Here is a 15,009-nt window from a genome sequence, read left to right on the forward strand (position 1 = left end):
GGGCAGAATTTCCCTTCTTTTCCTCTCACTTCCTCGGCCCAAGTCGGCCCAGCCCCACCAGTGCAACCGCCGCCCTTCCTCTTAGGGATGGCAGTCGGGCACGACGGGCACGGGTAGTGACTACCCATGCCCGTGCCCGCGAGGTAATTTATGCCCGTGGGCATGCCCGTTACTACGTGACGGGCAAGGAGTACTTCCCATGCCCGTTGCCCGCGGGCGCCATGTGCCCGCGGGTATGCCCGTTTACCCGTCCAAGATCAGTTCAACTATAATTCCCAGTTTCCCACAAGCAAAGACAATGTCACAATTTAAAGAATTTAAAGAAATGGTACAATAGTACCAAGTTCAATACAAGCATTACAAGTTCATTAATCACAACTTCAAATGACATAGTTTAGCACAATCAACAAACTTCAAATGACATAGTTTTGAGGCAGCCAAACAAGCCATCGCATGTAAAGTTTCTTCTTCTTCTTCCTGTTCAGCATGTTCTGCAGATGCATCCACACCAACAGGAGGAGCAGTTTGTGAGGCTTGCTCACGGTCAGGCTGGCTGCTGCTGACCGGAGGAGTAGCACGCCGGCTGCTACTCGCCGGAGTATTTGTATGCTTGCTGCTGCTTGCTGGAGTTGCCATTAGTTCAAATCACTAGCAATCATATCACAAATAATAGATCAAAATCAGGAGAGACTAGATCGAAAAAAATAGATACCTAGATCTAGAGGAGAGAAGGGGAATAGAAGGGGAAAAGAAGGGGAATACCTTGCGGAGGACCGGAGGCGGCGGCGACCGGAGACGGCGGCGACCGGGGGGAGGGGGGACCACGGCTCGGCGCAGTGGAGGCAGGAAGCAGCGGCGACGGCGGCCGCAAACGGAGGGGGCCTGGATGGAGGACGACCGGCCGGAGGGGTGCTCGGCGCAGAGGTGAAGCCCCTCCCGGAGGCAAAGCCCCTCCCGTCCCCTTCTGCGGCCGTGAGGCAAAGCCCCTCCCGTCCTCTCTCGTCCCCTCACGGCGACGACTGCCCGGCGGCCGGCGGCGGGAGTGGGGGCGCCGGCGGCGGGGGTGGGGGCGCCGGCGGAGACCGGGGTGGCTGGGAGGAGGAGTCGAGGCTGGGAGGCGGCTGGGACTGGGAGTGGGAGGAGAGGCGGCTGGGAGTGGGAGTGGGAGGAGGCCGGAGGGAGAGAAACCCTAAAGATTTTAGACGGTGGTTTTTATACTAAGTTGACTGAGGGCCCACATGTCAGTTGGTTTCGCGTGTAAACGGGCGAAGCGGGCATGGGTAGTGACTACCCATGCCCGTGCCCGTGTGCCCGTTGGGTATATGTTTTGACCCAAAAAAATACCCATGGGTACTAAATGAAGAACAAACCCAGCTCTATTAGGGTTTTTACCCGCGGGTAAACGGGTAAATGGGCAAAACTGCCATCTCTACTTCCTCTTCTCCTATGGGCGTGCGTGGCGCACGCACGCGCAATCGCCGCCGTCGTTGTGATTTGCGCCGCCGTCGCCCACAGTTTTGTGCGCCGTCGCCGCTGCCTTGCCGTCGCCGCCAAGTCGCGCCGCCACCGTAGCCGTGCCGTGTTCATCTACCGCCGCCGCCCAACCATACCGCGGCCACCACGTGTAAGCGCCGCCGTCGCCGACCAATGAGAGAACAAAGCCGGCGCCGTCTTCTCTTGCTCCACGCCATTGCCGCCGTGACCGAGTCGACGACCACCTCTGCAACCGCCTTACGCTACCGCCCCTCGCCGTCTATATAAAGGAACGAACCCCTCTATTTTTTCCCCACATCCGAGCTCTCTGAGCTCTTCTTCTCTCTCCTCCCCATGCCGGCCGTCGGCCGATCTCCCTCACCGGAGCAATACCAGCCAATCCCTCGCGCCATAGAGCTTGCCTCGATGAGAGGAATCCATTTTTCCCCTTTCCCCTCTTCCTCCACCTCTGAATCAAACCTCACCGGAGCTCTCTCTCTCCTCCCTGTTCACGACCTTGCATCCGCCGTTCCGGCTATTTCCCTTACTCCCTTTTCCGGCCACTTCCATCCCTAGGTGCGTGGCAGTCGGGAACACGACCGACCGCCGGCGTCAGCGCCTCCCCGCCACTGGAGCATCGGCGCGCCTCCTCTCCCTTCTCTCTGTTGCTCGGCTGGAAGAGAAGAAGCAGAAGGAAGGAAGGAGGAAGAAGAAAGAGAAAAGAAGAAGAAGAGACAAAGAACTGACAGGTGGGCCCCCGTACAGTACTATTTCGTAATTTCCCTATTTAATGCAAATTCTATTCTTTAGAAGCCCATATCTCCTAAACCGTAGGTCCGATTCCAGTGAAACTTGGACCTAAATTCATCTAAATTCAAAATCTACATTTTGATATCAAATTTGCTATTTTAAGATTTTATTTGAATATATTCAAATACCGTTTGAATTTATATTTGACTTTTCAAATATTTTCTTTCATCCCAATTACCCCTTAGCCACTAAAAAGTCGCCGACTGGAACTTGGAACTTTATGCCTTTCATGGGGACGTTCGCGCTTTTCTATCCCCGACGTCGAACCGTTGGTTGTAAAGTCCGGCATAAACCAAACCCAAGGTCGAAGTGCTGCTCCTGGCACCCCACGCCTCGATGCGTATAGCGGTCGGAGCTTCACTATCCCATCGACCTCCACAGCACGCCGCACAGTTAGCTCTCGAGCTCTGTGTGATCCTAGCCGCTCCGCCGCCACTCACGGTTGTCGGAGTAACACTTCCGCCCTACTAAACCTGCACCCACCTCCTATTCCCTCTAGCCGATATGCTGTCTGCTGACACCGGCTATAGAAGACACCAAATCTAGTCGTTATGCTCTAGCATCGACTAGTATACAACCAAACTCTAGCGGACACCTTGTTAGTTAAATTCCAACCGTCTGATAAGTCCCACACCCACCAGTATCGCCTATCCACCATACTCTCAGCCACCTACTCTACACCCACCAGAACCCATACATAAAATATAGAACCTAGCCGATATATTGTCTTACACCACAATTAACTCCCATATAACCAAACCCTAGATATGATACTACCTGAACCTACCACCACCAAATCCTAGCTAGCCACATACCCGCCTAACCAAGACAACTATCCAAACTAGCTACTTCCCATCCTTCCAACCAATCAAAGCTTTCACATAAAATATAAGCAACATTAGTTGCTTGATCCTCCCTTCACCTTAGCCTCAAACCCTTTAGAAATCATATAACTAATATAAGCCCGATAACCTATATACCTTATAAAGGAGATATTTATACCCTAAACCCTAGCCCTTCTAGCCGTTTATTGTTCTTTTGACATTTCATGGCTTTTATTGAATTTAGTTCTTTCTCTTCTTCAAGTAGAGTCTATTGTATTTTGGATGACAACCTGTGGTATTTCGAGGATCGGATAATCAGGTTGTCTATCTTGGATTTATTTGCGTTGGAGCAAGGCAAGTTATTATTCCTCCCCTTTGAGCATAATAATCCTATATTCTATATCTCTAGTATCTTATGCATTAGCCATATATGATTTTGAATGCATAACCTGAATATATAGCAAACCAGATATATGCTAGATTTTGTTTAGCCATGCTTAGTTAGACTGCATAAAATATAATGAACTTAGATTGGAACAGTACGGTAGAAATGGTTGATTTCCGGGTGGCTAGTACTGTTCCAACCGATATAAGACTGCCAAGTACATGTGAAGAACATACGAGTACGACCGCAATTCTTGTATGGGCATAGACCTAGCTGATTAAGTTATCTAGCAAAGGTGGTACCTCTGTGTAGTGGTTCTTATTTAAGTCCTCGCGCAGGAGGCAAATTTATGCCGCGAAGGGCAATTGTGATATTTACCGAGGCGCAGTAAATATATGAGATGAATTGTGCACAAATTGTTTGTGAACCCTGTGATGACATGGTGTCATACAATCAGTTCTCTCTAAAGACCTCGGGAACGCCAGAACTCCTCTCGCTGCTGATAACATTACGTTCAGAGCGCATGGGGACTAGAGTTCATGGAACAGGTACCACTGATGTTAGTAACCGAAAAGCTTTGCCATGACAAGGCTAATGTGTTTGGCACGTCATGGATTGCGGGTAACGCGTACATCTACTGCAGTATGAATATTCTTAAAACTATTCGAATAGCCGTGCTCGCAGTTATCGAGCATTGGGACTCACAATGGCATCTTGGTTAGAAACATAATTCCAAATTTTATTAAATAATGTTGCATTATAAACATCATAGACTTTCTACTTCTACATTTTCAGCCTTTCTGCAAGTAAACCTAGCTCTATACAAATATTACCATTTCATGCATTCATTATTGATTAATATAATAGCTTGCTGAGTACGTTGTACTCACCCTTGCTTCAACCCCACTTTTTCAGAGTCTATTTGATGTTCTTACCGAAGCTGGGAGTTCAATCATACAAGTTAGTCTCATTCTAACTTAGTTCTCAAGTATAGATTAGATAGATGGTTTAAGTCTATAGCCAAACATTAGAGTTAAGTCATTCTATAGCTTTTGCTGTAATAGTTAGCCACAACCTTGTAAATACCCTTATATTTTATAAAGAAATCTCCTTTGAAACCTTAATCAAATGTATGTAATGAAGATATAGATTGTTGAACCTGTATCAATCTACCGATCCAGGGCTTGATACAGTTAAACATGTCGGTTTCCAAATCATTAGTTCTGGGACCCGACACGCTGCCGCTAGGCCACCGCCACACGCCGCCGTGCCAGCCTCGCCACCCTCGCTGGTGTGTTTGGATAATGGGAAATGAAGGGTGGGATTGGGATTGGGATTGGGAAATGAATAAAGGGTTAGGGTTAAATGGAAGAGAATGAATGAATTGTTAGGATTTAAAGATGTCTTTTAGTGGGTGGGAATCATTTTCCTAACCCATTAGCCAAACACTGCCTCCGTGGTTGTGCTGCGCTAGAGAAGAACGAGAGGAAAGAAGCAGACAAGGGAGAAACCGAGAAAGAGAAGAGGAGAAGGATAAAGGGAGAGAGACACTTACATGCAGGACCCACGCGGGCCGCACCTTCATTAATCAATCCCTCATGCATAGTGACGATCTTCCTAGTCCCTTTTATAGTAGCTCAATGACATGTGGGCCAGCCATCCTTAATCCCTTATTAAACCAACTTTTAGACTTATTAGGAGTCACTTACATGTACCTTCTACTAGATCCTTCATCCCTCCGAACAAGTTCCTTATACTTCCCTAGGCCGAACCCATGAGGATGTCCCCTTTATGAAAGTCTATAGGTGAAATAACCAGATAGAGCCCACCATAGCCTCCACCCACATCCACCAGAGTCCACACTACCTCCTTTATGCAACCCAGAGTCCTCTCAGAAAGTCTAAATCACCTCCCTTCCCGATGGTACTCCCTCCTCGGTTTATAAACCTTTAGACTTTGGAAATTCAAACCGTAACTCCGATTAGACCCGTTCAACTTCTGGAATTCATCTCAAATCTTGATCTACCAAATGGCACAATTAGTTTGAGGTATTCAGTACTGCATTAGGAGGATTCTATATGGTTTTCTATTGCTGATCGCATATGGAGTTTTCTAATTGTCTAACTGTTGCGGATACCTCGAAGACCATTAGTACCGATAGCAAGGCAAGTCATTACGCCCTCTCAAAAAAAAAAAGGCAAGTCATTACGCTCCCTACCTTAAACATATTGATCTAAATGTTTTGCTTACAAATAAATCGCATGCTATTTATAAATTGCGTACCTACAATTGAATGTAGCCTGCCCTTGATATTGATTACCTTTATACATATTGTATGCCTTTGAATACCTGAGTCATTTATTTATATGTGGTCAATTATTGACAATGCTTATTAATGCTATTGTAGACATACTTACACTCCATATTTATGCTAGATGACTATGGATGTGAGATCACTCGATGTGAGTGATTGATGATTTACGGGTTGAGACATGAGCGCCACCCACCACACACAAACCTTTTGCGAAAACTAAAACTTAATACAACAAAACTATTTCGACTTAGGCGGCATGAATAGAATATGGGTGGGTCTGGAAACGGTTAGTCGCCGACCCTGGTCAGTTAAGGATTGACTTAGGAAGCTATACAGGAAACGAACAGAGTACGACCGCATTTCTTTAGTGGGTATAGACCGGCGGATTAGGAAGATCTCGTGGGGCGGCACCTAAGTCGGGTAGGTTTTGTATGAATGTGATGATGAGTGCAGTGTTGGAAAGGTAAAGGCCTAGATATAAACTTAAAACGAACCCTATAATTTTATATATATGGTGGAGTTGGTATAAGATGAAATGTGAGGGTAAACTGAGCCAAGCGAGGCTTGGGGAGGTGGATGAACCCTGGATAATTACAACTTCAACAATAACGATGTTTTTCAGTTCAAACTGCTAGGTCAATAGGTTTGTGAAATGAATTGTGAAAACTAGCTTTATGCAAATAAACCAAGCCATCCTTGGACCCCTGTGTGCATTAAATTCATCTTGTAGTGGTGACTTGCTGAGTACGTATGTACTCACCCTTGCTTAATTAAATCTTTTAGAAAGGAGTTGGCGTCGATTAGATTTATGCCATGCTGTTGTCAAGTACGTGTTGAAGATGATGGATTAGGGACCATAGGTTCACCAGTTGTTGCTTATGGAGTTCGATGGACCGCCGCTGCTTCGCTTCCACTCTTATCTATTGCTTTGGTATTTTGGATTGTAAGTGACCATGCTTGGTCTATTTCGGGACCCAATGAGGTTACCCTTATATTATTATTGTAGAAACATTTGTAAACGATGTCAGTTGTGATGTTATTATGTGCTATGCGTGTACCACCTACTGATCCAGGGAGTTTTCCCTACCTAACACATGGGATTACCGGTGTATAAAACCGGGGGTCCCTACAGACATGGTACTTGAGCTAGACGACTACAGGACCTAAGGACCCTTGCGACCACCATTAAGATCTAGGATTGGTTTAGTATAGCCCATTACCCTTTAGACAATTATTTGCGAAAAATTATTTTGATAAAAGCATAGATTCTTACTGCTCTTCCCTATCCCAAGTATTTTTGAAAAATGTATTTATCAAATCTCAACTCACCTCAATATTCAAATAATCCTATGCAGCCTATAAGGATTAAGAATGAAGAGATAGATAATATAATAGAGTCAACCCAAATACTAACCGATCAAAGACCTTAGATGCATGCTGTAGACGATGTATTGAGCATGATCCGCTTCATGTTACGAATTTTCATTATATGAGGCAGCGTTGTATTGATTGCGTTGATTGTGCAGTAGCCTTTAGGATATTTAGTTGCCCATTTCCCTTCCCTGTTATGCTCACCAAGCGTATGAAACACATCACCCAAATAATTAAAACTACCTATTAATCAGCCCCTTCTTTTAGGAATCAATTTTATTTCTCCCGGTGGATTTTCTCTCCCCTTCCCTACTGAGCCGACCGGCCTCAACCCACTGCCACCATGTGCCAAGCCTCCATCCCCCTCCTGTGAGTGAAAAGAAACAGAGACAGAGCAAAGGAAAAAGGCAGAGAAAGAAGTGAGACAGAGACAGAGACAGAGCAGAGAAGGATCGAGAGTAACAGAAAGAAAATAGAAATCTATACCTACTTAAAAAATTCGTAAGGTTTCCGATCGTCCGTTTCGTCCGTCACAAAAAAAATCCTTCCTACGCGCGCGTGCGATCTATCCCGCTTCAACCCTTATCCGATGGTAAAAAAAAAACGAAGAAAGAAAAAGGTCACGGTGGCAACCTCGGTACTGGCCTTCACAGCCTACCCCCGTGCGCCTTAATCCGAGTACGCATCAAATTTGGACCCAAATCCTAGAAAAAACACTACTACAAGAAGACAAGAACAGATTGAACAGATTTTTATCAACAAGAACACAAGAAAATACCGACACTTTCCCTAAAAAAACAAAAAAAATGCCGACACAGGAAGGGGAGGGTGCCGCCGTCGCCGTCGGGCCGCCGCTGGCTCCCCTCCCGCTGGATCCGGCGAGGGGAGGGCGCCGCCGCCGCTGGGACGCCGTCCGCCGGGTCGCCACCGCCTCTCCTCCCATCCCCTCCCCTCACGCTGGATCCGGGATGCCCGGCCGCCGCCCCTTCCCTCCCGCTGGATCCGGCGGAGGGGAGGGCACCGCCCCTGCCCACCGCCTCCCTACCCGCCGGAAGGGCCGGCGCCGCAGCCTGCCACCGCCCGCCACCGTCGAGCCCTCCCGTGGCATTATGGCAAGGGAGAGGAGGTGAGGGGCGGAGAGGCGCCGACGCACGTTGCCGCTCGCGGGAGGAGAGAGCCGCCGACACCGAGGAGTTGGTCGCGGGCCGCCGCTCCCCGGCCCGTTGCGCACCGCTGCTCGCCGGGTGAAAGACGCCGCCGGCCGGGGGCAGGGCGCAGCGGCGGAGGCACTGGCCGCCAAGGGTAGGGCGCCGCTACCAGGGGAAGGGCGCCGTCGGCTGGGGAGAGGGCGCCGTGGCTGAGGGGTACAGGGAGCGACGCCGCCGTGGGGGGAGTGGGAGGGACGGAGATGGAGGGTGTCGTCGACTGTGGAAGTGTGGAGAGAAGAAGAAAAAGAGGGAAAGGAAAGAAGGCGCAATGAGGAGAGGACTAGCAGCGGAGGAGAGAAAGACCGAGAGTGAGAGGAAGAGAAATTGATCGGGAAAAACGAGGAGATAAGGATAGGGCGCCGGCCGCCGGGAAAGGGCGGCTAAGGGGTATGGGGAGCGGCGTCATTGGTGAGGGAAGCAGGAGGGGGAGCGGCGTCGTTGGTGGAGGGAGAGGGATGGCGTCGCCGGCTGAGAGGAGCGCGTGCGGAAGAGATAAGGAAATAAGCGGGCGGTGGAGATTGGAGAAGGAAAGGGAAAGGATAAGAGCGGGGCGGAAGAATCGAGGAATTCGAGGCGCCGCTCTCTCGGGCTCTCGGCTCGGGTGGACGCGTGTGCAGCAGAAAAACGAAGTGCACCGCTAGCATCACCTGTTGGACCCACGTAAGAAATTACAGAAATCAGCTCTATCTTCACAAATCTCAATGCAGCAAAGCAGATGAATAAGTAGGTTTTTAATTGGCCAAATCGACTCTTCATCTACCGTGCATTTTATCTTACTAGCAAAATATCCATGCTTCGCTACGGTGTATTAAAACTAAAAATATATATTTTTAACCGAAGTTATTTGTACACTGATTTGGTACTTTTGCTTGCTAGAAAAAGTCTCAAATGATAGAGGAAAATATAGTAGCCGAATCCGCCCACGGTTGCCGCCACCACCGACGGATCCAGCCACCGCCGCCGGATTTGCCGCGAGAGGGAGTTGAGAGGGGGCGGAGGGAGCCGCCGCCGCTAGATCTGCCCACACCTGCCGTCGACGCCACCACCATCCTCAAATCCGCCGCCAACCCGCCGCCACTGCGAGAGGAGACGAGAGGGAGAGGGAGGCGAGATGGGCCGGAGGGAGCGGCTACCGGTGAGGGAGGTGAGACGGGGCGGAGGACGCCGTGGCAGCCGCTCGTTGGGGGGAGGCCACCGCCGCAGCGGCTCGTGGAGAGTGGGGGAAGGGCACCGCCACAGTCGCTCGTGGGGGGTCGGGGCGCCGTCGTCGCTTTTCGATCGAGAGAGAGAGAGAGGGGATCGGGGGCAGGGAGGAAATGAAATTTAGGGTTAGGGTTTTGGCTGCAGATATTTTTATAGGTTGGGATCAATCTAGACCGTCCATTCGATCGGACGCCTTCGGCTCCTCTCACATTGGGCCGCCGCACTATTGGGCCTCCAAATGGGCCTGTAAGTTTGGGATGGGATAAAATTAGTGTTTTCTCTCTCAGTAATTTTAAGCATCTTTGTATTTTCAGAAATAGCATTAGTACCATTTTAATTATTTATTACTGCTTATTAATTTAATTCCAACTAAACTGAATTAACTAAAAATTTGGCTAGAGTTTTCTCAAGATATTGATTTATTTTTCGACTAAAAATGTAATTGTTTATTTGTCATGATATAGAATTTAAATTTAGACTAAAATTAAATAATATTAATATGAGAATTTCTAGACTATAAGAGCTAACGTGGATGCTCTTTTTTTATTACTTTACTAAGTTAATAATATTAATTTTTCCCGTTGCAACGCACTATTGAATAATAATTTATTATGAGGTACTATATTTCTCTCTATCATTTGAGACTTTTTCTAGCGAGCAAAAAAATACCAAAACAGTGGGAAAATAACTTCGCTTAAAAACAAATATTTTTAGTTCAATACACCGTAGCGAAGCACGGGCATTTTGCTAGTAAAGGAAAAGAAAAATAAAAATAGGACTATTCCTACCTGTGCACCATCTTCCCTCTAAAAAGTATATTCGACCCCCTCTACTTCCCTGTTCAAGCCCAGACATTAATCCTTCTATAGAAGTCTAGCTTACCTGCCTTTTCTTTCTAGGCCAGAGAAATTAATTTCTCAGTAAAAGTCTATCGAAGTTCCCCTATTTTCTGACCAGGCCCAATACTTCAACCCTCTGTACAAGTCCATTTAGGGTCCTTCATCTTTCGGCAGAGCCCATTATCATCCTCCTTGTTCAGATAAAGTTCATGTCGGACCCCTCATCGATAACGATTTTGCCATCTAAAAGAAATAACGGTAACGATAAATGCCAAAACATGCAAAAATCTAAAATGCTCTAAAATGTATGAGTTTACTAGTGTGGTTAGTGCTGGTCTAAGATGAATTTAGGTGAAAGAATTTTTATTTTATCATTTTGCATTTGAGAGTTATTAATTTTCAAAGTTTAATACTAGCACTAGATTAATTAAGCTCTATTATCCTTTAGGTGCATTTTAGGTCCATGATTTATGAATTGTTGGCTTGCTGCAGTGAAGGTAATGTTCTTAGGTGTACAACAAAATTGGTTTCATAACTTTTAGAGTTAAAATGATTTTATTATAAATTTTTCAAGCTAAGTGATATGTTTATTATAAATTTTTCAAGCTAAGTGATATGCTATAGTAGTTATTAGTTATTTCAAATTTTAGATATGTTTTGGGTACCGTAAGTGCCATATTTTATTTTATAAAAACTAAGTACATGATTTTGCCAATCTAACAGAACTGAATCACCTCATTTGGAGTTGTATTCATTTTGATACGAATTTCAGAAATTTCTAAACCGTTCTTTAATATTAACTCATTATTCAAATTTTAGTGATGTTTCTAGATATGTTTTCTTCTAAGACTTATTTACAGACTAATGTACATGCCTCTATAAAACTAATAAATTTTAGTTTTGCACATTTGGAGTTAAAATGAATTACTTATAGATTTTATTAAATAAACATTTGGTGACATTTTTATTACAGAGAGTGCTAAGTTTTAGTTCATGACAAATGAGAGTATGATTTTGTGAACATTCTGGAACTTAATTCATTTAAAAACAGTTAAGGTGAATTTTCTACAAATTTTATAAGTTGGAGGGTGCTCTATGTTCATTGTTTCTTATATGAATTTTTAGAGCTATTTCTTCTACTGTAAGTGCCAAGTTTTATGTTTCTAAATTAAAGTTCATAATTTGATGAGTTCACAGAAATTTGATTCATCTAAAAATGAGCTAAAATGGATTTTATATGTATTTTACTAGTTTGGGCAAGTTTTCAATTGTAAAATATCTACTCTAGTCATTTTCCTTATATTTTTCCAGATTTTAAACACATAGGGCCCACTGGTCAGTGAGAGATCTTTTGTAGAAAAGTCCCTAGAGTTCTAAGAAATATAATCCGAAGTCCTTAGCACATGTTAAAAGTATCTTTATTAAGAGTTCTTGAGCTTTAATCTATTTACATGCATGTCCTTGGGTCCACATGTCATTCTCTAGGTATTTAACAATACAACCTCACAAGTTTTAAGCATTTACTAGTGTGAGTTCTTAGGGCCTAATCATGTGGGTCCCGCATGTCAGTGAGGAGGTACTGGAGGGAGCAGAGGCAGGGCGGCCGGTGAACTTGTCGCCGTTGCCAGCGGTGAACGGCGGCGAACTAGGCTTCGCAGCCAAAAGAGAAAAGTAAGAGGGAACGACGGCGAAGCCATCGGTGGTGATCTTGCGGGATGAGATGGCCGGAGTCATTGGCGATGGCGGCTTGAGTGGCGGTGAGCCTCGGCATGCCAGTGCATACCTAGTTCCGGCTCAATTCTATGTGAGTGAGTGCATGCATGAGTGGCTATAGGACTCCTGGAGACTTACAAAATGTCGTCCGAGAATCGGCGATGGATGGACGACGACGGCGGTCTGAGGAATGCTCCAGGTGACGACGGAAAACGGCAAAGCGACGGCGACAACCTCTTCTGGCCTTCGGGCTGCCAAAGGGAGGAGGGAAACGATTCAAAGACCATCTGAGGATGCTACACATGCAAGGAATTGCGCCGAAGCTCACGCGGGAGCGAGGAATCGATGATGTTGGCCGGCGGCCGGAGTTGAAGAAGAAGGGCTCGATCTCCTCGATAATGACACCTCAGCTCGATTCTTTCAATGGGTGTCCTACTTGGACCGTGGCAAGGCCGGTCCAAAATTGATTTGTTGCATGCATGTGAATATGCCATGTTACTCGCCGAGGGTTACGACGAAGCAGCCGTATTTGAGATAGGAAGTGCTTTACACTTGGACACCGCAGGGTATGATGCTCTTGTTCTAGTTTTAGCCGCTCATATGGTACTTATGGCGGAAAAAAAAGACATGGCGGGTTGTCGTAAGTCCTAAAAAGAATTCGGATGAAAAAAATCATGCCCGTTTTAGTGAAGGGCACGCCGAATAGGGAGCTACGTACATAAATATTTCTTTGGCTAACTCTTTGAATAGGTCCAGCGGCTGAAACAAGGAGGCTAGCGCAGTTGTGCTTTTGATTCAAGGCGGTTTGCAACCTATCTAAATGCAAGATGCCTAGGAAGCGGGATATTTGACATGGAGGTTTTGGGCAAACCGAAAGATCTCGTCACAAGTCCTATGGTTATTTTACATGGAATCTCGGCAAATAACAGCCGCCCAACAACAGTCTTATATGTGTGCATATATCGAAGCGTTGATGCACGCAAGCTGGTCCGGTTTATGTTATTTCTTACATAAGATATTTTTACTCCATACTTTTGTTTAAAGAATCATTCAAAGGATTTCATGGAAAAAAAAAAGTTCCGCCAAGTGCCAAGGATCGACATTTTGAACTAGAAATGTTAGATGGCACCGGATTATTTTTTTTCCACCTGGTGCTCTTACAAATGGAGAGAATGGAATGAGTAGAATTGATTGCACGACATTTATTACATAAATAACCGTTGATACTCGGTACGTGTCCGGTCGTCTACCAATGTCGGCGGTGTAGCAGTAGACCTTTATTGAAGGTTGGCGTGTGGCTCATGATGCGATTACCTCCATAGCAGCCACTTTGAAGGATTCATCCATCAACTTAAACTTGTCAGCTGGGGCGGCATCGAGGACAGCTTTAGCTGCTTTCTTGTAGGCAAGTGAAGTTGCAGCAACTTTCTTCTCATCTCCTTGGGCCATCCCGAGAGCAGCAAAGGCGAACATTCTCCGCTTCCACGTGGCAGCTTCAACTTCATCCTTTTTTGCTGGTGGGGCAGCAGCCACAACGGAGTCGGCGGCCTCGTTGATGGCCTGAGTTGCCTCATCCAAGCGCTTATCGACAGGGGCGAGGAGGGCCTTGTTGAAGCTCTTCTCGACGGGGGCGTCGCATTCCACTTGCACTAACACGGCCGATGCCGCGATGGCTGCAAGGAGTAGGGCGACGGCTTTGGCCATTGCTAATGAACTGGACAGGGATCTTTCAATGTTGGAAGATGTTGCTACTGCGCGCGGATTTGCTGTGTGAGTTTGTAGGGATCATCGGGGCTTTAAATAGGGAAACACGTACCATGATAACCTAAGGCCAAGAGAGCTTCATGGTCCAAAATTGATTGGTTGCATGCATGTGTGCCAAGTGTTCGGTCCGTAGTGCATGCTATCCTTTGTCTTGACTGAGCCTGCAAGATCCAAATCTGGACTTCCACAACCCCGATATGAAATTTATATGTACGCAAGATGTTAAGGGCAGAAAACCCATTGTCCGGTTGGCAATAGGTACGCGAATGAGCATGAACGACGTGTCGAGGGGTGTTGTCAAAGAAAAACAAAGGTAAGAACCACTTTGGCAACAAATTCGACAAGGTCATCAGCGATTCTTATACGAGTCTACGCAACGGTCACTAAAGTTCCAATAGCATGTGAAGCTATAAACATATCATTCAGGTTCCTAGGCATCAAACTTCGCCAATGTTACTTACGGTGTGTTTGTGAGGAGGGGAAAAGAGAATATACGCAAAAAAGGGTGAGTCATCAGCGTATGATTAGTTGAGTGTTAATTATTTTATACCTTAAAAATTGATTAGTAGGATTTTTTAACCAACTTTTGTACCGAATTGTCTTGCGAAAAACACACCGTTTAGCAGTTCGAGAAGCGTGCGCGCGGCGAACGAGGGATTTTTTTTCTCCGGATGCCAAAAACGCAGCCTTAGAGCGTATATAGCAAAGGAGAAGTAAATGTCGAGGACATCGATGGTGAATATGCCACGTTACTCGCTAAGGGTTACGACGAAGCAGTCGTATTTGAGATAGGAAGTGCTTTGCACTTGGACGGCGCCGGGTATGATGCTCTTGTTCTAGTTTTAGCCGCTCATATGGTACTTATGGCGGAAAAAAAGACATGGCGGGTTGTCGTAAGTCCTAGAAAGAATTCGGATGAAAAATTCATGCCCGTTTTACTGAAGGGCACGCCGAATAGGGAGCTACGTACATAAATATTTCTTTGGCTAACTCTTTGAATAGGTCCAGCGGCTGAAACAAGGAGGCTAGCGCAGTTGTGCTTTTGATTCAAGGCGGTTTGCAACCTATCTAAATGCAAGATGCCTAGGAAGCGGGATATTTGACA

The 15,009-nt window shown here is 46.2% G+C and overlaps 1 protein-coding gene and 1 long non-coding RNA gene across 2 annotated transcripts; both read right to left on the reverse strand.

Annotated features, from left to right (window-relative positions):
• Positions 1–7,435: 7,435 nt before the first annotated feature.
• Positions 7,436–8,898, reverse strand: LOC9266981 (uncharacterized). The gene is made up of 2 exons (XR_001539679.3): positions 7,664–8,898; positions 7,436–7,544 (listed from the first exon to the last, which is right to left on the reverse strand). It is a non-coding gene; the product is annotated as an uncharacterized lncRNA (long non-coding RNA).
• A 4,305-nt stretch (positions 8,899–13,203) lies between these two features.
• On the reverse strand, positions 13,204–13,941 carry LOC107278181 (uncharacterized protein OsI_031781). The gene has a single exon (XM_015755870.3). The coding sequence runs from the start codon at positions 13,842–13,844 to the stop codon at positions 13,440–13,442; it is 405 nt and encodes a 134-aa protein (XP_015611356.1). The 5' UTR covers positions 13,845–13,941; the 3' UTR covers positions 13,204–13,439.
• Positions 13,942–15,009: the final 1,068 nt, after the last annotated feature.

This window comes from Oryza sativa, chromosome 9 (genome assembly GCF_034140825.1).
Source record: "Oryza sativa Japonica Group chromosome 9, ASM3414082v1".
In the NCBI taxonomy this organism is placed as follows: domain Eukaryota; kingdom Viridiplantae; phylum Streptophyta; class Magnoliopsida; order Poales; family Poaceae; genus Oryza; species Oryza sativa.

Bases quoted from the DNA above. Each gene is read 5' to 3' on its own strand.
- LOC107278181 (XM_015755870.3), bottom strand. From the start codon at position 13,844: ATGGCCAAAGCCGTCGCCCTACTCCTTGCAGCCATCGCGGCATCGGCC.